The sequence below is a fragment of the Triticum aestivum genome, chromosome 3B, assembly GCF_018294505.1.
Source record: "Triticum aestivum cultivar Chinese Spring chromosome 3B, IWGSC CS RefSeq v2.1, whole genome shotgun sequence".
Lineage (NCBI taxonomy): Eukaryota > Viridiplantae > Streptophyta > Magnoliopsida > Poales > Poaceae > Triticum > Triticum aestivum.
The window spans coordinates 756,411,762-756,438,802 of record NC_057801.1 but is presented as its reverse complement, the minus strand read 5'-3'; the positions used below and the strand labels follow the sequence as shown (position 1 = coordinate 756,438,802).

Genomic DNA, 27,041 nt, shown 5'->3' with positions numbered 1-27,041 from the left:
CAACTTCCCATTTGGGATGGCACCGGTCCACCTCGTCCCGCCGGTGCCGGATGTGGTGAGTGCAGCGATGGCTCAGGAGGACTGAGAGGTGATGGAGCGCCTCGAGGCGGAGGCCGCCGACGTGGCGTACATGCCAGACCTCCGCTGCAAGCAACCCGAGCTTGTGGAGGTGGAGCGGCCGGTATTCGTCGACAATGGCAGGGAGGTCATCGTCATCTCCGACGATGAGGTGCAAGACGGCGAGAAGGGCGGCAAGGAAGGCAGTGAGGAGGAGCAGGATTTCTACGTCGAGGAGTGGCACTGGGCCTGATCCATGTCTCACTGGTGGTGGCCTGCCAAGGAAAGATTGGTTCGACCTCCACTATGGCTGATGAGTAGTCTAGTGTACTTTAAATTTGAATTTAGGTTTAATGTTCGGTTGTCAAGACTATGTTGAACTTATGTTTAAATGCCCTAAGTTGTTGTCAGGACCAAGACCGAGCAGTGTTTAGAATACAAAGTAATGACAATAAAACAATAACTTACACCCACAACAAGATCACATAAGGCATATGTCGTATGACGATCCTCGACACATAAATAAATATGTGGACGTCAAAGATATTTTTCACTATGTTTCCACATTCCTTGAAAAGATGATATTGTCCTTTCTATATGCAGAATATGGAAACAAAATTTGTATAGAATGTCATCGACTTCTTATACAACTTTTTCAAGCATTGTGTTGCTTGGCATTGCGCCACAGCTTCAGTAATCAACACCAATGACTCCACCAAGTAAAACAATGCACATAAGTATCCATAGAAATTTCTGATAATATCTCCTTAGGTGCACTAAATCTGTCCACAAATCATAGTTATCATAGAAATCTATGATTATAATTTCGAGCTAGTTTCAACTTTGCAAATTTGGTAAGACCACTTCAATGAAATTTAAAAAAGAAAACATTTTCTTTGTTCAAGTGATTAAATAAATAATGAGGTTTTCGCAGTGTCAGCTACAAAAGTAAACCATTAATACATTGAGATTGCTAAAGGGAAGTACCTGAGAACATATGTTAAACGAGGTATAGAACATGGATACCATAAGGCTTGTTATTACAATGTACTCAAGCCAACATGTGCATTGATCCAGTCACCAACTACTAATGAATTTACCCAATGAACTTTGCACCGTGAAGTTGTTTAAGAGAAGTTCATAATGTTGCAATGGTGTTAACATTCTCGATATATGGTACCATGTTTTCAACATAGCACTGTCTAGTGCTAACAAACCTACATCTGATTTGGCCAGTATAAAATGCAAGTTCCCACTAGGAAGTTGCTCAAAAAAGTTGATCATGCCACAATGGATGAATGTACTAACAAAGAAATATTACACCAAAGAAATGATTCACTTTCATTTGAAAGACATAAGTCATAAAATGAACAGTAAATACATTATGCCGATCCACTGAGATGTTTGAACGAATTTTAAAAGCTTCATTGTATGAAATCTACTAACCATCCACTTGAAGTCATAACTCTACATACCTAAAAGGCAAATAATTTTGCAGCCCATATTGGAGTAAGATGATCATCCCGGCCGGCGATCAACACATAATAATTGAGTAGAATGTTCAAATGATGACATGGTGCAGATTTGTTCTTCCAAAATAAGGCATGAGAATCTCATCTTTCACCACAGATGCTTGATCCCAATTATTTTAAATTTTAAACTCCACCTAGTCCCCATATCTTGTCGGGACTAGTTCTTATGGTGAAAACCTAGATCCTGACCTCGGGTCGTTCAATCCGGTGAAGGAAGCATTTGAGCGCCGCTCCCTTCCTGAAGGCGTCTTTTTTTGCGTGGGCCCTTCCTAAAGGCGTTGTTGTTGAAGAACCTCGCCGTCCGTGTGGTGTCATGAGATGCTTGGTGCGGCTATGATCATTGCTATAGTTTGCCAATCACAAATCTGATCACTTTTTTGTTGTTGTTGTTGTTGTTGTTTTCATCGTTTACACATAACTTTGGTCTTATATGACTTTGTTAATTGTTGGCATGTTTCTTGTGTTCGTGCGTTTGTGTTGGTTATGTGCATCCTAACTATGCAGAGATTGTGTGTGTGCTCATTGTGTTTGTATCCTCTCGATGCTCCAATTTAAGCCAATAAAACCCATCCTTTGTCGAAAGATATCTTTCAGTGGTTTAATCACCCATGGACGTTTACATTTGTACTCTATTAATAATCTCGCTAACTTAAAATTAGGAGGGATGCTTAGTCAAGGAGGATTAAGATGGCATTTGAGTCCAATCAATTGCTTCATTGCTTGATCTGGTCTAGATAAAAAAAACAGAAGCAAAAAAACAGGGCCAGCAAAGGGGACGGAATCGATCTCTTTATCCTGGACTCTTACCACTTGTTTAGGACTCCCAGAAGGCATCTTAAAATGGTGGCACTAACAAATGGCTTCCAATGGCGGGATGTGCATCATTGTTTTAATCTGCCTAGAGGAGTACACAGGTGTTCAACCCAATGTTCTCATATTATGTGGAACCTTTTTTTTATGCAAAGGCCAGGGGTATTCCCCCTTTTCAAAAAAGAATGTGGAACCTGCTGGCAGAAAACACAGAAACAATTAACCTTCTATTAGACTGTCTTCTGATGGGTTGGGTAAACCAGTGTGCACCTAACTGTTATATGTTGTTTGATCCAAATACGCAAGCAAGGCTAACAATGATTGGATAACCGTGCAGAGAAGAACAAGAGCTGCTGCTACAACTGCCAAGACCAACCACGGATTCCTGAGATGGTTATGCCACAACCAGGCCATCCATCTATTTACGCGATTCTGATAATAATCTTCCATCATACAGCAAACCGATTTAAGATAGTGTGCACCATTCTGATCAAAGTCCACATTCTTTCCCAGCCTACTGAAAAGAGTTGACACTTCTTCATCGGTGCGCAAGTGGTGCACGATTATTCCTTTGCGAGCAAGCAGTGCAACATCACATGGTGTACTAACAAGCTGGGAAATAAAAGCGATATAGGCAGTGACATCATTTCCAAACTGCGAGCATGTTTGCTCAAGTGCAACCAAGTTCCTGAAGAGGCAAATGGTATTTTCATCAATAAGCAAGCATGGAATTTGCACCTGACCCTTGTCAAAAGTTATGTCCAAAAGAGATGGTGGGTTGTGTTTGTTGTGCTCTTTGCTCTTAAACTCAATTCCAGCTTCATGATATTGTTCTGCTCGTCGCCACCGATTCAGTGTCTGACAAGAACTTACATGAGTTGTCTGCTGATTGGTAGACAAGTCTTCGAAATAACTCCGGTTGAGATATGTGCGCCACAAAGTAGTGAGAGGATGCAACCATCTGTTTCTAATTTGAAAATGTTGCTCTGGTTGAATCCTTTGTTGAGGTCGGAAGTACATATGATACAACTGGAGCAAGTGGTGGAAGTCTTTTTGCCCATCAAATTTACGAGCAACTGTTGTGTACTTCTGAATATTAAGTTCTAAATATTCACCAATCTTCTCGGTAAGCAGATCTGGAGCATCTTCTCCCACAAGTAACCCATATATTCTCTTCACAATGGAAAATGGTAGTTGGTTCTCAAGAAGAAGTAGGTCACGGAATGCATGGCAGTGATGCCAATCAGAAATCGGGTCACATTTGGGTTGGTCAGGATCCTTCTGATCATTGCATTGTTCGCCTGTACTAATACGGTCAAGTTCCACGCCTTCTGTTGAACATAAATTGGATGATATCCCAGCAAGCAATATCATACTTTCAATGCTTCTTATTCCCTTATGTGATGCATGCTCCGTAATATCCTCCTGTTGTGCTATTGTGTATTGAAGTGGTTCTCTGCCCTGATAATTACCACCAGTTAAATTATGTTCATTAACGCACCAATCTAAGACATCCGTTCCACCAAGATAAACAAGTAAAAAGCATCCATCAAGCAGCATCATTCGCAGGAACATGTCACTTCCTAGAGGAACTTCCTCAGAATAGCAGCTCCTTGCCTGCTTCTCCAGATTCTCCATCGCTGTTAGATAGACCTTCAACTTTTTTCTACAGTTCAGTTTAAGAACATAATCTAAGCAGTTCCATTTTACTTTCTCCATAAACTGCAGGGAAGAATTTCCATGGTAATAAGGCCCAATGGACAACACTTTTGGTTCGTAAGATAACTTGTCAACTTGTTTAATATATTTTGGAACTTGAAAAATTATGTACAATTTTCTTCGCTGATCATGATCTTTGTAGATTGATCGATAGTAAGTTAGCTTCCTTCCCATCAAATTCTCCAATTCATCGATGTTCAGAGTTTCTGCCCTACTAATCTCACCTTGAGCCGTCATTCTAGCAAATAACATGACATTAATTGACGATAGCTAGCATGAAGAAACATAGTTAGAGCAATATTACTAAATAATATAGGTAGTAAGAATAAAAGTAGGGAAGGATTATAAGAGACAAGCCTTACGTTTGCACACTGCAATGCAAAGAGGCTGCGCCGAAACCAGAACCTCTTTGCACAAGTGTGGTGTACTCGAATTCAGCATCTCAATATAAGAGCATCTCTAGCAGACCCCGTATAATTGCCGGAACTGCAAAATTCCGGTGATTATACGGGTTTGGGTCGTTTTGTCTGCCAGAATAGACACAGTAAACGCAGCCCGGCCCGTAAAACTTTTGCGGTGGCCCGGAAACGCGCCCCCTCGACCATTAGATGTGCGGGTCGGCTGCTGGATATGGGCCCGAACCGTATGCCTTTGCCGCCGCGCAAATCCCCAATCCCTCACCGCCGGTGCCTCGGATCCTCTGCCCACGCCTTCAATCCGCCGCCGTCACCGCCGCCATCGCTCCTCCACCGTGAGACAGAGGAGTACGACCGCGCGCGGGGGTGTCTCTTCTCCGGCACTGGCAGCTCCTCCGGGGCGTCCAACTCGAGCTCCTCTCTCACCCCGGTGAAGAGGGAGCTAGAGGAGCCCCCCCCCCCCCCCCCCCCCCCCCCCCCGTGAAGACGGAGCCTGAGGCCGAGGCGGGGCCGGAGCGACGTACCGGTGGCGTCGTCGGGCTAGAGGACTTCCTCCCCCCAGCGGAGGCGGACGCCATTTTGCCCGCGTTGCTAGCGCGCAGTGTGCGTGAGGAGGAAGCGGAGCGGTAATGCCACCGGAGGAACGAGGAGATCGACACCGTGTTCTACGAGCAGGGAGTCGCGTCGGCCCTAGCGTTTGGCGAACAAGGAGGAGGAGTGGCGCCACGAGGCCGCTGAGCAGGAGCGGATCTTCATCGACCTCACCTCCGAAGGCGACTCCGATTGGGCGCCGCCGCTGGTCAGCTATCACACGAGGTCCGGTGAGCTTCATTTTGTCTAGTGCTAGGGTAGCTCTGGCGAGCTTTTATGTAAATATATCTATACTGTGTACGAACCATCTGCCCCTATGTAAAGAATGATCTATGCTCCAGCGAGCTTTTGCGTTAAATTTCTCGCGTGAAACATGTTTTTAAAATTTTACGGTTTTGGATGCAGTTTCTGATCTGCCACGGCGATTTTGAGCCTGTTTACAGTTTCGCAGAATATGGGGTCTGCTAGAGATGCTCTAACAGAGCCCCTCTTTTTTTTATCAAATTCATTTCATGCAACAATGAAAACCCTACAAAGTACTTGGTGTTTTGTTATACTTTTAATCAATCAATGTGCTACGTCAATGACATATCAATTCCTCTCACTGTCCAAAAAACCACAATGCCCTAATCTGTGAGTAAAATATGAAAATACCGCATCATCCATGAGAGCGTGAATTATTGTTTCTCACTCGTTCGAATTCAATCTGAAGCTATCGGAAAGACCTAATTAATCTGAAATGAAAACGACCTATATTAAAATTGAGCAAGCAGTCGAGCACACATAGGTGGGGAATTTTCATTACCTTTTTGCGGAGTCCGAATTCTCCCCAGAGCAATCAGTTGAGATCCAAGTTGGCCTGATTTTCTCCCACGGTATTCAAGCCGGCTGCCATTGCAACTCGGCGGTCGAGCTTCGTTGGAAAAATTGATGGAGCAGGAGAAAAGAATGGGAGAGGGCGAGGAAGCCACAAGTGAAAGAACTGCGAAAGCCATAGTCATAGACAGACCTCTCCGGATGGGAATCCAAGGTAACGCGACCAAGGCGCGTCTAAATTATCAGGAGCAAATTTTTCTGTCATGGAACCAGCCAACCTGCATGCAACCGTCTACTCCTCCCGCCGATTGCATGTCTATCGCTAGCAATGCCCAATAAACGGTGGTTAATATAGCTACATGCACGGTTCTCATTCGTACGGATCGCCATAAATATAGGATCACTCGACCACTAGCGTCGTCTTCTTTCGATTATCCTGCATTACATTTGTTTCTTTTTTATCTAAACTAGCGAGGTGGCCCTCGAAAATGCAAGGGCAACAATAGTTTGTCAAGAGTGAGTGCGGAATAATTTTAGAGTTGCACCATAGGAAACAAAAAAGTTTCCACATCCAAAAATAAATGATATGTCAAAAGAAGTATCACACGTTTGGAGCCATTTCTAATTATTCGTAATTTCTTGCCACATGATCATTATGTCTAGCTTCTAGAACATGATACTAAATTAAATGACCATATGCATCGTTTGTACATAATAGTTTCAAATTTTTCCTATGGCTAGCAGTGCACAATAGATGTTGGACTACCGGCAGATTGGCACGAAGGGGATTGTCCCAGTCAATGCCCCCTGTGTGATCAAGAGCCAGAGATAATCCCGTTAAGAATAAAGCGACGTCATTAGCGCTAAGAGTCGTCACGTGTGTCCAAAACGCCTCTTCGGAGGCGCCCCAAATCCTTCTATAAATAGGGCTTTGCCCAGAATCAATAAACACAAGTTTTCTCTCGAATTCTTACACGTTATCAAGCCACGCTAGCCTCTACCAACAGAGCACGAACAGGACGAGAGAGAAGGTAAGATGGCAGGGATGAACCTGCACAACATCGCCTCTGCACTTGTTCGTTTCATCCGACGAGAAATCCATCGATCTGCGAGACGACAAATGGCTAGAGTTTATCACCCTTGGGGCCCAGGCAACGGCCGCCGTGGTCGTCGTGGCCGCCGTGGTCGTCGTGGTGGTCAGGATTACCCTGACCCTGCCGCGGCAGATCAGGCAGGACCAAGCAACCCGCCCGCGGCCGTCCACCATGCCTACCAGGCACCTCCGATGCCGGCCTTCGTCGCTCCGCCAATGGACTGGGCTCCCGCCGAGGCTGCAGCCCCGTTCCTGGGCGAGGAGGAGTTCTTCGACGCTGCTCAGGCCCCGCCACCGCCAGGGATCTTCTTCGGCAATGGCATGGACGCAGGCGTGGCCTTCTGTCCGGTGCACATATACGGCCCTTGCCCTGCCCGCGATTTCTGCCCCGTGCACGGGTACGGGCCGTGCCCTCCACCGCCGGCCTCTCCACCATCGGAACCGGAGGTCATCGACGAGCCACTCGCCTACCCGGACCTCCCAACGCCGACGCCCGCCGACGAAGACAAGGAGCACTTCGCCCCTCCAGGCTATGGCCCTGTGCACGCCATGATGGAGTGGGAGGTGACGCCGAACGAAGAGGAGGAGCAGTGGCTCAACTCCGTTGTGAAGCAGGAGCCAACCACGCCGGCGGAGACCGACGAACCCGGCGCCACCATCCCCGACCTCAACACTGCCACCGGCATGAAGATCGAGGATGCAGCATCGTCTTCCACGGCCCAAGCATCTCCACCGCCTCCACCCCCGGCAAGCCCGCGAACGCCTCCACCGACGACTCGCCGGATCCTTCACCATTTCACGGCGGCGCTGGAGCAGCACCGCCTCGGCCTCCGCTCCGGCTCCTGGGCCCCTGCAGGCCTCCACCTCCCCGGCTATGCTGCGGGGCGGGGGGGGGGGGGGGGGGGGGGCGTCCTCCTCATGAAGATCGTCGGTGCTGGGCGCCATCGGCGGCGGCCGGCAGGATCCCGTGGGGGTGGCGGTTGGAATGGGGGGAATTGACCCCAACCGCCCCACCTCCCAGTCCCCCTTATCAGCTCCTTCAGCGGCGCCGCCATGGGCCTGGGCCGAAAGGCCTCGTGGGTTGTGGCCCATGTTGCAACGACCAACAAGAAAGAAAAAAAAACCCAGCGGGTGATAGGCTAGATTGCAGAAAAATCCTAATATTATCGGAATTTCGTGCATTAGTCCAACTACTAGTACTAATTTAGTGCTTGTCATGTTTTAGCCCCGTAAATTTGGGAATTCGCAGATAGGTTCAACTATTAGTGCTGTAATTAAGTACTTGTCATGTTTTAGACCTTGAATCTCGGTGTGATTATATATTGTACTCAATTAAATTGTGTATTGATGTTTAGACCATATTATGTCTATAAATCATTATATGTTCAATGTGTTTGCAATTCGCAATCCCTATAACATGTACAAATGGTACAATAATATTATTTTGCAATTGAAAAAATCTTTTTTTAACTCAAATACTAATTTTCCATCAATTAAGTCCAAAAAAATGTCTATGTAGCACAAAGTAGACTTAATTCGAGTAGAATTAATAGGCAAATATATATATATATATATATATATATATATATATATATATATACTAAATAAAGTTCAAGTCTTTACTTAAATTCACAACAATTGCAAAATTTATTACAACATGGCCATGATGATTTTAATTTACATACAAGTAAATTGATCAAATATTTGGTTCTCAATCTTGTAGGACAAAATGACCGTCAAAGAATTTGAAGAGCTTGCGCTCGACGGACACAACTATCCTACATGGGCTATGGATGTTAAAATCAGTCTTTCATCTCGTGGAATTGCAGCTGCACTCATACCTCCCGCAGACCCTCCCCAAGAGGGAATTGCACAATTAATCGAGCAGCAACAATATGCTGCGTTATACATAATAAGGCACCATATCCATCCAGATCTAAAATCTAAATATTTGATGGAGGAATCTCCAAGCAATATGTGGCAATCGCTTAAGACTAGATATGAACAGCAAAAGGCAGTTATACTTCCTAAAGCGAGTCATGAATGGACCTATTTAAGACTCCAAGATTTCAAATCGATCGGAGCTTATAATCATGAGGTTCATAAAATTTGTTCAAAGTGGCGGTTTTGCGAGAAGGAGCCTACAGAAGCACTTAAGATAGAAAAGACTCTATCCACTATGCTCCCGGCTGACAGGATCCTACAGCAACAATATCGTGCCCGCAATTATACAATTTACTCTGAACTTATACATGTGCTCCTCCAGGCTGAGAAACACGATGAACTTCTGCTAAAGAATAGTAATCAACGCCTAGTTGGGGCCGCTCCTCTGCCTGAAGTACATGCAAATTTTCAGAAAAACACCAAGTTCAATGGTTCTTTCAAAGGCCAAAACAAGAACTTTAAGGATAAGAGCAACCACAACAAGAAGAACAAGCCACAAAATTTAGACAAGGGGAAGGGCATAACAAAGAATAAGTTTGATAAAACTAAACTTTGCCAGAAATGTGGATGCTACAAGCATGTCACCAAAAAATGACGCACCCCAAGACATCTGGTAAACCTCTACCTGCAATCCATGGGACGTAACAGACCTGCCCAAGGAGCAAGATATGAAGCTCACTTCAATCTTCAACCTGATAACAACAAGGAAGCTGGTTGTTCGCAAGATGTTCAAGGAGCACCAAGTAACAACAAGGAATTCCATCGATCGCAGGACTCCATGGACACGGAGAATATGATGACCGAATACGCCGCCGACATGTTCGGGGACTTTGACTAGTCAATTGACTCCATTTAGATATTTTATTTGTTTACATCCATCAGATTGTTGTAATAAAAACATATTATTATTGTTGTTGTCATCGTTCTATATTGTAAAAACACAATATATATATTGTATCAGCACTTTGATATCAATAAAATTTGTATGTATTCTATATATCCAATAAAGTGTTTTTATTAAACTAAAAATTCCACATTTAATATATAGATTTCTACGGGAGTCAATCCAATGGAGGAGGAAATGTGCCTTGTGGACAGTGGCACCACAAACTCTATACTTAGGGAAATAAAGTATTTCCAAACTCTTACAAAATTGAATGGAGATATTTTAACAATCGCTGGACGTGATGCGGTAATTGTTGGCAAAGGACGTGCCATATTTACCCTCCCTATGGGTACACAAATTGTAATTGAGGATGCTTTATTGCATCCCGATTCAACTCGTACCCTCATAGGTTATAGAGATATCCGCAAAAATGGATTTCACGTTGAAACTTATGAAGATAACAAAGAGGAATATCTCCTCTTTACCAAAGACAATGGATATGGCAAACATATATTTGAGAAAAAACGCTCTTTATCATCAGGATTGTACTACACGTACATAAAACCCGTAGAGCATGTTGCGTATAAGGTAATTTTTCAGAATGTAAATGCATTCCAAACTTGGCATGATCGCCTTGGTCATCCTGGTATAGGGATAATGAGGAAAATTATCTGCAATTCCAATGGTCATGACTTAAATGAAGCTAAATTCCCACAATCTTCAGATTTTATGTGCACTGCATGTGCTACTGGGAAACTCATTTTAAGACCCTCATATCTTAAAATTCAAGCAGCACCACTACAATTCCTTGAACGAATTCAAGGCGATATTTGTGGTTCGATCCAACCATTGTCTGGACCTTTTAGGTATTTCATGGTTCTAGTAGATGCATCTACACGATGGTTGTCACGCCCAATATGCGACCCTATCCAAAAGGAACTCGAAGGTCCCACCAAGGATAGACCCGCATATTGAAATGCTTTTGCAAGGTGGATATCATTACATCAACATTACATAATAGATGGGGATACATACATAAGGCATACAATGCCACACGAATACAACATCACAATACATAAGAGCATCATCCGACTACGGATGAAACACAAACAGAAACTCAAACGACATCCACCCTGCTAGCCCAGGCTGTCGACCTGGAACCTATCCCCTGATCAAAGAAGAAGCAGAAGAAGAACTCCAAATCAAGCAAACATCGCTCTCGCGTCATGATCATCGCATAACATGTACCTGCAACTGTTGTTGTAGTAATCTGTGAGCCACGAGGACTCAGCAATCCCATTACCATGGGTATCAAGACTAGCAAAGCTTAAAGGGAAAGGAAGGGGTAAAGTGGTGAGGCTGCAGCAGCGACTAAGCGTATATGGTGGCTAACATACGCAAATAAGAGCGAGGAGAGAGCAAAAGAAATGGTCGTCAACTAGTAATGATCAAGAAGTGATCCTGAACTCCTACTTACGTCGAACATAACCCAGAAACCGTGTTCACTTCCCGGACTCCGCCGAGAAGAGACCGTCACGGCTACACACGCGGTTGATGCGTTTTAATTCGGATCTGGTGTCAAGTTATCTACAACCGGACATTAACAAATTCCCATCTGCCTATAACCGCAGGCACGGCTTTCGAAAGATTATACCCTGCAGGGGTGTCCCAACTTAGCCCATGATAAGCTCTCGCGATCAACGAAGGATATACCTTCTCCCAAGAAGACCCGAGACTCAGAATCCCGGTTTACAAGTCATTTCGACAATGGTAAAACAAGACCAGCAAAGCCGCCCGATGCACCGACAAATCCCGATAGGAGCTGCACATATCTCGTTCTCAGGGCACACCGGATGGGTCAGCCTACGAGTAAAACCAGACCTCGAGTTGCCCCGAGGTGGCCCCGCAGTCTGCCCGGTTCGGACCAACACTTAGACAAGCACTGGCCCGGGGGGGGGGGGGGGCTAAAATAAAGATGACCCTTGGGTTGGCCGACCCAAGGGAAGGGTATAGGTGGTGGTGAGGCAAATGGTAAAACCAAGGTTGGGCCTTGCTGGAGGAGTTTTATTCAAAGCGAACTGTCAAGGGGGTCCCATAAATCACCCAACCGCGTAAGGAACGCAAAATCCGGGAACATAACACCGGTATGACGGAAACTAGGGCGGCAAGAGTGGAACAAAACACCAGGCATAAGGCCGAGTCTTCCACCCTTTACCAAGTATATAGATGCATTAATAATATAAGAGATATTGTGATATCCCAACCAAAATCCTGTCCACCATGGAGAAATCTTCAACTTCACCTGCAACTAGCAACGCTATAAGAGGGGCTGAGCAAAAGCGGTAACATGGCCAAACAATGGTTTGCATAGGAAAGGTGTCAAAGGTTAGAGGTTCATGGCAAAATGGGAGGCTTCATAAACAGGTGATAGGTAGCACAACAAAGCGATATGAATCGAAGCAACTAGCATAGCAATGATAGTAGTGAGATCCAGGGTAGCGGTCATCTTGCCTGAAATCCCGCAAGGAAGAAGAAGAAGTCCATGAAGAAGATAAACGGATGAAGCCGAACCAAGCGTAGACGAACGAATCCTCACGATCGCAACGAAACGGGAACTATCGAGAAGAAGCACACAACATAGTAAACACACCACACATGAACAAGGCATGATGCACAACAAGCATGATGCATGACAAGGCTACATGAAGCTACTCATGGCAAAAGATGATGCAAACAAGAACAACACCTCAAGGCAAGTTTAAATGAGGCCCGGAACAACATATAACAAATCCGGTAAGTCCTCATATGCAAGTTTCGAAGTTGGTCCAGATCTGAATAGGCCTTATGTTCAAGTTGTTAAACAGCAAGTTAAGATGCATAAATATGATCTACACGAGATTCTAGTCAAGTTACATGTAAAGTTCATTTAGTTCGGAGCTACGGCCTAGAAGATATGAGCAAAACAAGTTAAACATGGCATTGATGCAAAATGCACCCAAACATCAAGCAAACACCTCAAAACAAAGATGCAACATGATAATATGAAGCTACATGCAATTCTAAGCAAGTTTCATATAGAGCACACTCAAAACGGAGCAACGGTTCAACACACACACATGAAACAAGTTTAAAGGACAAGCTGTCCAAAACAGCAACTAGGCATATTGCAAGCATCAAAACAATATGCTACAGCACCCCAACATGAAAACAAAAGGCATGGGCATGATGTACAGGTAAAGCATATCAAAACATGAACACTGAGCTATCTCCAGAAACTACTAGAACATGCTCAAACACACATGACAAGATTGCAAATAATATCCATTCAGACTTTGCAGAAAATAACATCAGGTTGCAATGTTCAGAGCTATCAAACAACATGTTACAGGAACTTATCATGGCAAACAAAGGCATGCCATGATACTACTAAATGCATAGAACAAGAGTCCCTTACTGACAATGAGCTAAAAAGGATCAGAAAATATGATGGCACTCGTGTAAACATGGCAAGTTATATTACAGATTCAAACATGGCAGAAACAGAATTATGAAGGCATGTTGGTGAGATTGTACCACTCACCACAGAGCAATACATAGCATGGCAAGGCAACCAACAGTAAGAAGGCATGTTTATTAAGCTAAGCATGGCAAGAGCAAGTTCATAGGGTGCATGGATCACTAACAACAACCTTGGCAAAATTGAATAACATGTAAACAATCTGCCAGGAAACATTTTGGAGCAAAAGTAGAGCACGAACATGACATTCTAGACTACTCCATAATTGCAACCAAGGGCAGGGATGGATAGAGCATAACCATATGTTCAAAACATCCTTACCGAAGTATCTCAAAATATGCATGGATCTCTCTGTAGCATCATGTTTACATGGCATCACAATAACAGCAGAACAGGGACTAAAATCAGCAATATCACGAAGCCTAGTTTGCATGATTGTGCTAGTCACCACATTGATCACAAAAATACATGGTAAGCAACTCTGTAAAGAAGACATAGCATAAATCAAAACACATGTAGACATCAACCTCATAGGATGCACACATCAATCATGGCAAAAATGACAAATGAGCATGTTCTGTTAACAGACAGCAGACAACATCATGAAGCACTCTTACAACGATGATTCAGACATCAAGATGAGCTCTAATGAATATGATGCAATGGAATGAAATGATATACTCGTTGAGACGAACAATTTGACATATTACACGCACAAAATGGAGCGACGGATGCAGAGATACGATGCGATGAACATGGCATGGTAATGTTAACATAACAGGGACTTAGTCAAATTCAGGAGAAAACAGATGAACGTCATATAGTTAAGCATCGCACGGGCGAAGGATAGGGGGCTGCTCACCCACGGGCTTCGGCCCAGTTCGCAAGGGAGGCCAGGCGGGCCGAGGAAGATGGGCCAGCTGGGCCTGGATCTGGGCCCGGGCGGGAGGTGCGGATCGGGCTCCTCCCGATCCCGCACGACGGCGGCGCGCGCGGTCGCCGGAGAAGGGCGGCGCGGCTAGGCGCTGGGCGACGGGGCCGGCGAACCTCGGCGGCACACGGGGAGGCGGCGCTGGCGCGACGTCGTCCGGCGACAGGCGTGCGAAGGTGGCCGGCGGGCGGAGAGGTGGCGCACCGGTCGGGGCGGCCGGGCGCCGGCGGCGGAGGGACGGCGCGGAGGAGGCCGGGCAGCGGAAGGGCGGCACCGGCGGCGGAGACCGAAGGCGCGCCGGCGGCGGCGGCCGGGCCTGGCGGGCCGGATCTGGGCCCGCAGGGCCTGGCGCGGCGCGGGAGGCCGGGGCGATGACGTGGCGGCTGTGGGTTGGAGGAGACGGCGGCGGAGGCGACATGTCGCGGTGCGATTGGTCGGCCTGAGGTGTCCGGTGGACATGTCCGGCACGGGCGGACATGTCCGGCGGCGCGAGGAAGAAAATGGCTAGGGTTCATCCGCGAATTCGGGGGAGGGGACTAATATATAGGTAGAGGGAGCTAGGAGAGTCCAAATGAGGAGCGGTTTTCGGCCACGCGATCGTGATCGAATGGCGGAGAGCATGGAGGTGAAAGTGCGTTATGTCGATTAGAGGGGGGGTGAATAGGCGATTTTTATGAATTCTTCACTCAGGAATTTGCTGGTGAGGAAATTCCTTAACGAAGAACTATTAGCAGCGGAATAAGTACTCAGAAGTAAGCATAACAGAATACAAGCATGGTCATCATGATGAAATGAAGACAAGCACAGAGTACAGAAAGCGTAATCACAGGATAACACAAGATGAAGACAAACAGACTGAAGAAATTGAACTGAGGAAATTGAGAAAGTCTTCAGTCAAAGTCTTGAAACACAGATATGAACAAACACTCAACACAGTAATGAGGAAATAAAAGGGTTGAGGAAATAGAACCAGTAGGTTGGTGAAGACAATGATTTGGTAGACCAGTTCCAACTGCTGTCTCAGTTGTATGTCTGGTTGGAGCCGCTGAGTATTTAAACTCGAGGACACACAGTCCCGGACACCCAGTCGCTGAGCACGCAGCTCAGGACACCCAGTCCTCACCGTATTCTCCTTGAACTAAGATCGCACAGATCCCGTCCAATCACTCGTGGTAAGTCTTCAGGCGACTTCCAAACCTTCACAGACTCGGTCACTCGGCGATCCACAATTTCTCTTGGATGCTCTAGACCTTGACGCCTAACCGTCTGGAAGAAGCACAGTCTTCAAAGGTAACAAGCGTCGGATCCATGCAGGATCAATTTTTTCAGTGATGCTCAATCACTTTGGGTTTGTAGGGGTTTGGTTTTGGGTTTTCCTCACTTGATGATTTTCGCTCAAAGTCCTCGAAGGATGGGTTGCTCTCAAATGACAAGTGTCAAGTTCTCTCGGAGCAGCCAACCAGCTAGTGGTTGTAGGGGGCGGCTATTTATAGCCTAGGGAGCAGCCCGACATGATAAGACATAAATGCCCTCAATGATATGACCGTTAGGTGGATAAGATATTTTGGGACAGCTGGCGCGCAGCACAGCAACGGTCGGAAATTTGACTCTCAAATTCCTCAGGGCTATCATGTTCCTCACTGTGTAGGTAATTCGCACTGACGAATTCCTAACTCCTCAGTCAGAACAAATTCATCAGTGACCAGAAGAACTTCGTCTCTGTCACTGAAGAAAGTGACTGAACTGTATGAGATTTCCAAAGGCTTCACTCGAAGGGATTGGTAGGTGTAGGATTTTGAGTTGAGCATCACATGGAAATTTTTCCTTAGTATTTCCTCGACCCCCTTTAACAGTACGGTGTTTCCTATGACTCAAGAAGGAGAAAATGAAACTACGAAAACAAAAGTCTTCACGCTTCATGTTCCACAAATGAATACCAAGTCTTCAAGGTCACACCAATTTCTTCACTTTCAAAGTCTTCAGAAAGTCTTCAGAATATCAAAGTCTTCAGTTGAAGAACTTCATTTTTAGGGGTCGACTTTCTCTGTAAATATCAAACTCCTCATAGACTTATAGACCTGTGTACACTCACAAACGCATTAGTCCCTTAACCTATAAGTCTTCAATACACCAAAATCACTAAGGGGCACTAGATGCACTTACAATCTCCCCCTTTTTGGTGATTGATGACAACATAGGTTAAGTTTTCAACGGGGATAAACATATGAAGTGTATACACTGATATTGAGGAATTTGATTACAAGATATAGTAGAACTCCCCCTGAAGATGTGCATAGTGAGGAATTTGCTTTTGAGGCAATGCACATTTGAAGAGTTGAATCATGGAGATCTCCCCCTATATCTTGTAATTCATACACGCATTTGATATATAATATGAAGAATTTGAAATGCATGATGAAATATGGTGCCTGATGAGATTCAGCATGCGTGCAATGTCATTAACGAGGAAATAAGCATGCAGAGCATAATGCAACAAAAGTATCAGCGCACCATCGGGTTTAAGATTACAACTCGATCCAAATAAAAGTTTCAGAAGAACGAGAGTTGTAACTTAAAAAATGCCCTTAATATAGACCCGCTTGAAGACTAACTCAGATTTCTCCCCCTTTGTCATCAAATGACCAAAAGGATTGAAACTGAGGACTAACGCCCCTGAAGAATTTCAAGTCGATGGAGGAGCGCCAGCGTTGTCGGGGTTGTTTGTTGTAGCAGGGCCTGCCGCAGTGTCGTCCAAATCTTCATACTCATCAGTGTCACGCGATGAAGAATAAGAGCTGGCCACCAAGGAAGGAACTTTGACCTTCTTGAATTTCTTCGGTGGAGGTGCAGACCAGTCAAATTCTTCCTTGAGACCCATATTCTTCAGATCTGCAGCGCTGTAGACATGAGAGAGAACAGCCCAGGTACGGTTGAAGGTTTCATGGAGGTAGTATTGGTTTTTCTTCACTGCATTGTGTGTTGAGGTCATGTTGTGAAGAATTGAACCAAACTGACGCTTGACCCATTTATGATTGCGATCAACCTTCTGATGAAGACTGAGGAGTAACTCACGGTCAGTCATCACCCTGGGTGCTGTGGCTTGAGGATTTTGCTTGGCTGAGGTATTTGCGGCAGAGTCATGTGTGGCAGAATCGTCATTGGTAGAGTAAGATGCAGCCTTGCGAAATTGACCATCCAATGGACGAATGCCTTCATCGATCACAGCAGCGGCCTTGCCTTTATCATCAGCTGATGAAACTGTCCGTTTGAGGACTTCAATGGGAGGCAAGTAGCTACCGTGGTTCAAAGTGTCAGCTTTGTAATTCAGTGAAGATCTTGCCCTGATGAATCTCATAATCCAAGGAGCATAGGGCTTCAGCTCGAATGGTGACATAGCAATATTGGCCAGAGTCCTCATGAAGAAATCATGGAAGTTGACTGGAACACCATGAATGATGTTGAAAAGCATATTCTTCATGATGCCAACGACTTCTTCATCATTTGAGTCGTGGCCTTTGATGGGACTCATTATCTTCGTCAGAATTCGATAGGCAGTCCGAGGTACATACAGTAATTCCTTGACGAGGAATTTGGTTCGTGGGGCCTGCCTTGGCTTCAAAGGCTTCATCAGCACTTGCATATAGTGATTTGAAAGTTCTGGTTCGTTGTAGATACAACGAGCATCATCAAGTGGAGGACTGAGTGGTAGAGCACGAAGCAATTCAGTTGCTGGTGCCTTGTAGTGAGTATTTTCAGACATCCAGTCTAATACCCAGGAGTTCACGTCTTCAGCGTCTCCGGTGATGTGCAGAGTTGCATAGAATTGAAGAATGAGTTCTTCATTCCAGTCACAGATATCAATGCAGAAATTCAGAAGTCCTGCATCGTGAAGAACACTGAGGACTGGCTCAAAGCCGGGCAGAGACTCCATGTCCACATGAGGAATATGTGCATGATCGAAGACTTTGTCTTTGTTGAAGAGCACTGAGGAATAGAAATTGGCTTGGCTGGCAGTCCAGAAACGCCTCTTCCTTATGCGAGCAGAATCATATGGATTATAATCAGTGAAGAATACATGCTCGGCAAAGAAATCTTCAGCCTTAAACTTCTGTTTGCTTGAGAACGGATTCTTTTGCTTTGGCAGAGGGGTGTCAGTGAGTTGCATCACCACCTCAGGAATCGCGAGCTCAGGTTCTTCAGGCTGAGGAATTTCTTGTTCCTCAACAGGTGCAGTCCGAGGATCAGCAGCAGCAGGTTCATCAGCACTAGTGGCTGGAATTTCTTCATGCACAGAGAGAGTGGGTTGAGTTTCTTCAGAGCCCATTTGAACTGTTGGTGCAGGGGACTGAGGAATCTGTTGGATTGGGGTGAAGAGAGGAGTATTGGGATGCTGACTTTCCCAAAAGTCATCATTCATCACAGGTGTGGTGCACCCTATATCCACATCTTCATCTTCAATTTCCTCAACACCAGCCTCTTCAGCTGTGAACTGAGGCATAGGTGAGGAAATGACTGGCGTTGAAGGGATTGCGTCCACTTCAATTTCTTCATCAATCTGCTCTGACGAAGCAGCAGAATGATGTTCTTCATCAGATCCGATTGGGATCTCATAGTCTTCTCCAAAAGGAACAAGATCCTTTGATGGCATGGAGGAAATCGGAACAACATCAATTGGATTTTCGAGTGAGCTGGTCATTGACTTCATTTTCTTCGCAGCCGAAGAACTTGACACAGCTGATGCCTTCCTTTTCTTCACTGCAGCTCGCTCTGCAGCCTTGGTCTTCTTCACATCAAAGGCAGATGGAAGAATTGGTGTTGGTGTAGGTGCAGATGGAGCTGAGGAATCTGGTTGATTTTCTTCAGGCGCAACTGATGCAGTTGCCCTGTCTTCTTCAATTTCTTCAGGCGCACCACTAGTGGATGCCCTGGCAATTTCTTCAGCGGCTGGAATGGGATCATCAGCCCTGGAACTAGCATTTTCATCAGCAGCCTGAACTTCATCAGCGGTGCTGGCATGTTCTTCAGTCGGCTGAGCTGAGACTTCAGCCTGAGGAATTTCATGTTGCGTTGGAGCAGCAACATTGGTGAATTTCTTCGTCAAGTTGACGAATCTGACTTTGGCTCCTTGCCAATCAGCATAGTAGGCATCAAAGTCATTGCTGAGGGCTTGAATTTCAGACTGAGCCTGGAGAAGTTCCCCAGGTGTCATTCTGACAACGTTTTTCTTCAGGAGCTTCTCCTTTCTGTATTGGGCTTTCTTAATCTCTCTTGCCTTTTCAAACTTCCATTTCTCTTCAGTGATGAAATGGGTCAATATATGACTTTGTCCAGCGGTCAGATGAAAATCAGGCATTGGGGTGTTTGGATCCTTGTGCCAGAGATCAATATAATCGAGGATTTTCCTCGGATCCAACAGCAGTGGCACAGATGTGCCTTTGTCTCTAGCGGCCTTCACCTGTCTGTCTCTGATGATTTCTGCAAGTTCATCATCAGAAGCTTCATCATCAGAAGGCACATGGAATGCGACCTATTTCTTCTTTGGACTTGGCCGAGGACCTCGTCCAGCTGTTGCTTTGGTCTTCAGCAGAGTCGGGCCAGATGATGACTTTGGTGCAGCTGAGGAACTTGCTAAAACACCAGAGGCAATCGAGAAACCAGTAGTCCTTTGACATGTAGTTAGATGCATAGGAGCTGAGGACTTTGGTGGAGCAGTAGCAGTGTGAGGAATTTGCCGTGAGGGCGCTGCTGAGGAACTTGGCCGTGAGGGCGCTGTTGGTGAAGCACTTGGTTTACGAGCAGGCTTCTTTGGCATGGATTTCCTCGGTTTGACCGAGGCCTCAGTAGCAGTAGCAGTGGCAGAATCCTCATTGAATTTCTTCACAGCCTCCTTGGCTTGTCTTGCCAATTTAGCTTGGCGCTTAGCCCATTCTTCAGGAAAGTCCTCACCACGTTTGATGCTTGTGGGGTCAGCTACTTGGCCAGGTGCCAATGGAGCTCTTGGGCATGGAGGATTGAGGGCGAATTTCTTCATGTACTTTGGAGTCACATATCTGTATTCCCTCCATTCCCTTGCCCATCTCCGTTCAATCTTCTGAATGTGCACCTTGCGCTGATTTTTGTTTTCTTTGCCAAATTTTGCTTCATCACGTGTGCAATAGTCAGCATAAATTTCCTCAGGGATTTCAAACGCAGTCATAACCTCAGGTTTCTTTCCTCCTTTCTGCGGCTTCTTACCGTCTGCCATATTCTTCAGTTGAGGAATTTGAACAATTGAGTTCTCTGAAGAAGTATGCAGTTTTTCTTCGAGGAACGCTGCAAATGAGTTAAGCTGATGAGAACCTAGTGATTCAGCAGCAGACATGAGTACCTGTGAACAGAGTACAGGTGCGAGGAATTCGGAGAGGTCATATGCGTTCTGAGAAGGTTTTTCGAAAAGAACAAGTTTTGAGGAATTTGACCAGATGAACCTTGAGGAATTTCACTAAGCGTTCTTGTCTTAGGTTCCAGAGTTGTACAGATCGAAGATCCACACAATTAGGGAATCTTGAAGAAAATGATTGCTTAGAGAAACAGTTCAAGATCATATGATGTGTGTGGTGTTCGTATGTGTGAAGATTTGAAGAATAAACACCTTTGAAGATTTTCAGGAAAGCTTGAGAATCAAAGCGAGTAATAAAAGTAACTTTTAATTACCCGAAGTGAAGAACACGACGAACTGAGAAGAACAGATGGGAAGTTCGTCAGGTTAGATCTTCCTTGCTCTAACTCGGTGGAGGAAGACAGCTACGGCGGCGGCGGAGTGAAGATTCCCGCGGTCGGCGTGAGTACGACGGCGACGAGGTCGAGGCAGCGAAGCTCTTCCTCACCGGCGATGATGGAGTAGCGGCGGCGCTAGGGTTTGAGGAGCTCGAGCGGGAGACAGAGGTCGAGCGGAGTAAATGAAGTGAGGAAGGAGACAGGGGTATTTATAGAGGCAGTGAAAAACTGTTCGCCCGAAGATTTAGGACGAACGTGCTCCTGACCATTCTCCTTCTCACGACATGTGTCACCCACGTACTGTGTAGTGGAGATAGTGTACGATCGTGGGTGAATAGAATAATGCATCGTGGGATGCGGAACAGTTTGAGCGGCAAAACCGAAAATTTGGATAAGATTTGTTTTAAAGTTTCGTTCACAATTTCTTCAGCTGACAAGGACACAGTGAAGATTTTGAACGAGTTTCAAGTAGAACGCACATGAAGAATTTGTGAATAGATTGGGTTGAGTATAGCATAGAGGGGGAAGGGTCCGATCACATTCACTTAGCAGAAAAAACAACTTGAAGAAATAGCTATAAGTGAATGCTGTAGAGGACGTAAACTCATATACATATATAGCCAGTGAAGAAAAAAGAAGGAAATAGTGAAGATTTTGCAAAGTCGAAGAATTTGAAAAACTGAAGAATTTCAAAAACTGAGGAAAAAATCAAATTGAAGATTTTCAACTTTTTGTGGTGGCGTGACCCACCGTATGAGAATGATGATTTCAGACACCGCGTACAATTGTCGTAGGGCTCTGAGAATCAAATTCTTCATTAATTTCTTCACACTTAGAGTGTTATTCTTCATTGATTGAAGAAAAATGTTTCTTCATGTGTTGCACATCTAAGTCATCAATTTTGCATAAGTGTTAGGATGTGTGTCCTTTTCAAAGAACATTCGAAGATTCTAAGATATTTAGCTCACACCGCAACTTGCTAAATCTCTTCTCATCCAAGGGCTTAGTGAAGATATCAGCTAGCTGTTCTTCATTCTTCACGTGCTCGATGGAGATGTCGCCCTTCAACACATGATCACGAAGAAAATGATGACGAATCTGAATGTGCTTTGTCTTCGAGTGCTGAACTGGGTTGTGAGCAATCTTGATGGCACTCTCATTGTCGCAGAGGAGAGGCACATTCTTCACGTTGACGCCATAGTCCTTGAGCGTTTGCTTCATCCAAAGCAGTTGAACACAGAAAGAGCCAGCAGCAATGTATTCAGCTTCCGCAGTAGACAGTGATACGCAGTTCTGTTTCTTCGAGGACCAACAGACCAAAGATCGTCTGAGGAAATGACAAGTGCCAGAAGTTGACTTGCGGTCCACACGATCACCAGCATAGTCAGAGTCAGAATATCCAATGAGATCAAAACAGAGCCCTTGGGGTACCATAATCCTAGTGTTGGTGTGTGAGCTAGATATCGAAGAATATGCTTCACAGCCTTATGGTGTGATTCCTTCGGTGCAGCTTGAAATCGGGCACACATGCAAACACTAAGCATTATATCTGGCCTAGATGCACATAAGTACAATAAAGAACCAATCATGGAGCGGTATACCTTGTGATCGAAGTCAATACCATTTTCATCAGTGCATAGATGGCCTTTTGTGGGCATAGGAATTTTGACGCCTTTGCAATCTTGCATGCCGAATTTCCTCAGTACATCTTTGAGGTATTTCTCCTGAGATATGAATATGCCATTGCGCTGTTGACGAATTTGAAGACCTAAGAAGAATTTCAACTCTCCCATCATAGACATTTGATATTCTTCACTCATCATATAGGCAAATTCATCACTATAACGTTGGTCAGTACAACCAAAGATAATATCATCAACATATATTTGGCACACAAACAGTTCACCATCATAAGATTTAGTAAAGAGAGTAGGGTCGAGTGAACCGGGTGTGAAGCCATTCTTCACGAAGAATTCCTTCAATGTATCATACCACGCCCGAGGGGCTTGCTTGAGGCCATAGAGGGCCTTATTAAGTCTGAAGACTTTGTCAGGATTCTTTGGATCTTCAAAACCTGGGGGTTGAGCAACATATACTTCTTCCTCAAGCTTACCATTGAGGAATGCACTTTTCACATCCATTTGATATAAGATGATATCATGATGATTAGCATAAGCAAGTAATATGCGAATAGCCTCAAGTCTAGCAACAGGTGCAAAAGTTTCATCGAAATCAATTCCTTCAACCTGTGTGTAGCCTTGAGCTACCAGTCGTGCCTTATTCCTTACCACAAGGCCATTTTCATCTTGCTTGTTGCGGTAGATCCACTTTGTGCCAATGATATTATGCTTGCGAGGATCTGGACGTTTGACCAGTTCCCAGACATTGTTGAGCTCGAACTGATGTAATTCTTCTTGCATAGCCTGAATCCACTCCGGCTCCAAAAATGCTTCATCTACCTTAGTGGGCTCTGTGATAGAGACAAAAGCATAGTGCCCACAAAAGTTAGATAAATGTGAAGCTTTTGAGCGTGTGAGAGGACCTGGTGCTTCAATGTCATCGATGATCTTGTCAACTTGTACTTCTTTTGCAACGCGAGGATGAGCTGGTTGTCGTCGAGGTATTTGATCATTTTCCTCAGCACCATTGTCTTCAGCATTATCTTCAGGTGCGTCAGCTCGACGTTCTTCGCGTACTGGAATGAATTCTTCAGCAAATTCTTTAGTAGGAATGACATCCTCAGTTGCCTTGAACTTGATAGAATCCTCAGGTGCTGGTTCATCTAACACAGAAGGTAGGTGCTCTCTTTGCGAGCCATTAGTTTCATCGAACCGCACATCTACAGTTTCAACAATCTTGTGAAGAGCGATGTTGAAGACTCTGTAGGTGTGCGAGTCCTTTCCGTAACCAAGCATAAAACCTTCATGTGCTTTCGGTGCAAATTTAGAATTGTGGTGAGGATCTCTAATCCAACATTTAGCACCGAAGACTTTGAAATAACTCACATTGGGTTTCTTGTCAGTGAGGAGTTCATAGGCCGTCTTCTTGAAGAATTTGTGAAGATATACTCTGTTGATGATGTGGCACGCAGTATCAATTGCATCAATCCAAAAACGATGAGGCGTTTTGTATTCATCAAGCATAGTGCGAGCCATCTCAACAAGAGTTCTGTTCTTGCGCTCCACGACGCCATTTTGCTGAGGAGAATAAGGAGCAGATAACTCATGAGTAATACCAAGTTCATCAAGATAGTCATCAAGACCGGAATTCTTGAACTCAGTTCCATTGTCACTTCTGATGTGCTTGATCTTCACACCAAAGTTGGTTGAAGCCCTCGAGGAAAATCGTTTGAAGACTTCCTGCACTTCATGTTTGTAAGTAACAATGTGTACCCATGTATATCGAGAGTAATCATCAACAGTGACAAAACCATATAGAGATGCATCATTAGTGACTGCTGAGTAATGATTAGGTCCGAAGAGGTCCATGTGAAGCAATTCGAATGGATGAGTAGTGGTCATGATAGTCTTCGCTGGATGCTTGGCCTTGGTCATTTTTCCAGCTTCACAGGCTCCGCATAAGTGATCCTTGAGGAATTTGACATTCTCAATGCCAATGACATGCTTCTTCTTCGCAAGCGTGTGCAAATTCCTCATGCCTGCATGACCAAGTCGTTGATGCCATAGCCAGCCTTCTGAAGCTTTTGCAAGTAGACACACGGCTGGTTGTGGTCCTGTAGAGAAATCAACAATATACAAATATGCTCTCCTAAAGCCTTCGAAGACTTTGGAATTGTCAGCTTCCATAATCACAACACAGCGATACTTGCCAAAGACAACAACCATATCAAGATCACAAAGCATTGAGACTGACATGAGGTTGTATCCTAAGGACTCAACAAGCATGACTTTGTCCATGTGTTTATCCTTAGAGATCGCAACCTTACCAAGACCCAATACCTGACTTTTGCCTTTGTCAGCAAAGATGATATGCTTCAGATGTGACGGTGATAAAGGAGCATCCATCAAAAGATTCTTGTCACCAGTCATGTGATTTGTACATCCACTATCGAGGACCCATTCAGTGGTTTTGAGTTGATCATCCTGTAGATGAATTAGTGTAACTTACAATCTCATATGCTTCATCAGTGAAGAATATGATATTAAGTTCATCAGATGAATTTCATCAAGCGGTAAACAGATATAGCAGTATGAGGACGTGTGAAATGAAAGTTCATTTCATCATGGTTAGCCTGCGTCCTTTCAGGCAATTTTGTCAGGTCCCCAGCAAATTCTTCAGATGTTAAGGCACGCCTGGAGACCTGATCCTGCAGAAGAGATTAGTTCTTTTTCTTCACCACCCACATCTGAAGGGGTGGCAAAGAGTTCATCACTCTGCGAGCACCATACGAGAATGGTGGCATAGAAGCCAAACCATTTCGTTTCACATAAGAGGGGTTAGGGTAAGCATATGAATAAGCAGAGAAATTCTTCGAGGACTTATGAACATAATGATTTGAAGAATAATGTGCATATTCGTAGCCCTTAGCTCTACCCTGCGAAACAGAGTTGTTAGCATGATGATAGTCATATGAGGACTTTGATCCAATTGAGGAATTTGATCCACGTGAGGAATTTGGTCCATATGAGGACTTGGATCCATATGAAGAATTAGGTCCATATGAAGAGTTTGTTCTGGGGTTCCTATTCTTCACAGGTGGTGTCATGAGGACATTCACCTGAAGACTTTCAACATAACTTTTGGGAACCCAGATTTTCTTCATAGGGGAACCGTTCCTGCAGTTAGTTCCAACATATCTAGCAAATACTTCACCATTCTGATTTTTGAACAATTTATAGTTGGAGTCAAATGACTCATCAGAAGAATGAGGAGATTCACATGTAAAGCCAGATAACATGGATGGATCAACTGGAGGTCCCTTTGCAGCAACCCATGAGGTTTTGGGGTACTTCTCAGGCTTCCAATATGTTCCATCAACATTAAGTTTCCTCTCAAAGGCAATACCCTCTTTCCTAGGGTTTCTGTTGAGGATCTGCTTTTTGAGCACATCACAAAGAATCTGATGCCCTTTGAGGCTTTTGTACATGCCTGTCGTGTACAGTTCTTCAGCCCTGCATCGTCAGTGATACTAGCAGTGTCCTCAGATGAGGAATTAGTGATAGCAGAGGCAGGTGAAGAATTTGTAACAGTTGAAGCATTTGAACATTCAGGTGAAGAATTAGCAGATTCACGTTCAATGCACTTTAAGCATGGAGGAACAAATTCTTCCTGAGAAGTGCTGATTTGTTGAGCAAGTAATGAATCGCGCTCCTTCTGAAGATCTTCATAACTCACTCTTAGCTTCTCAAGATCTTGCTTTCTTTGAAGAAATTCATAAGAAAGTTTCTCATGATCAGATAAGAGAGTGTTATGATGACTTTGAAGGTTATCAAACCTAGACTAAAGTCTCTGAAGATTTTCAGTCAGGGCTTTAGTGCGATCCATTTCTTCACCCAACATATCATCACTTTTGTCTAGCATGTTTTGAACCTTTTCAAAAGCCCTTTGTTGTTTTACAGCAATCTTTGCAAGTTTAGAGTAGCTGGGCTTGAGATTCTCATCAGATTCATTTTCACTAGATTCAGAGGAGGTGTATTTGAGTACCTTTGCACCTTTTGCCATGAAGAAATAGGTGGGAGCATAGTCATCATTATCTTCATCAGGCTGGTCGGTGGGGTCAGTTTCTTCAGTGTTGAGGATGGACTTGCTAACGAAAGCAGTAGCGAAGGCCAGACTCACCACACCAGATTCGGATTCTTCAGACGCCTCCTCTTCCTCATTTTCCTCAGATTCAGCTTCAGAGTCCATTTCCTTGCCAATGAATGCCCGAGCCTTCTTGGAGCTGCTCTTCTTGTGAGATGAAGACTTCCAGGATTTTGATGACGAAGATTTTGACGATTTCTTCTTCTTCTT

At 44.7% G+C, this 27,041-nt stretch overlaps 1 protein-coding gene across 1 annotated transcript; it reads right to left on the bottom strand.

The window, feature by feature from the left end:
• Window positions 1-2,496: 2,496 nt before the first annotated feature.
• On the bottom strand, window positions 2,497-6,244 carry LOC123066370 (UPF0481 protein At3g47200). Its single transcript, XM_044489463.1, has 2 exons — window positions 5,931-6,244; window positions 2,497-3,860 (listed from the first exon to the last, which is right to left on the bottom strand). The coding sequence occupies exon 2, from the start codon at window positions 3,771-3,773 to the stop codon at window positions 2,670-2,672; it is 1,104 nt and encodes a 367-aa protein (XP_044345398.1). The 5' UTR covers window positions 3,774-3,860; window positions 5,931-6,244; the 3' UTR covers window positions 2,497-2,669.
• Between the last annotated feature and the right edge of the window lie 20,797 nt (window positions 6,245-27,041).

Bases quoted from the DNA above. Each gene is read 5' to 3' on its own strand.
- LOC123066370 (XM_044489463.1), bottom strand. From the start codon at position 3,773: ATGATATTGCTTGCTGGGATATCATCCAATTTATGTTCAACAGAAGGC.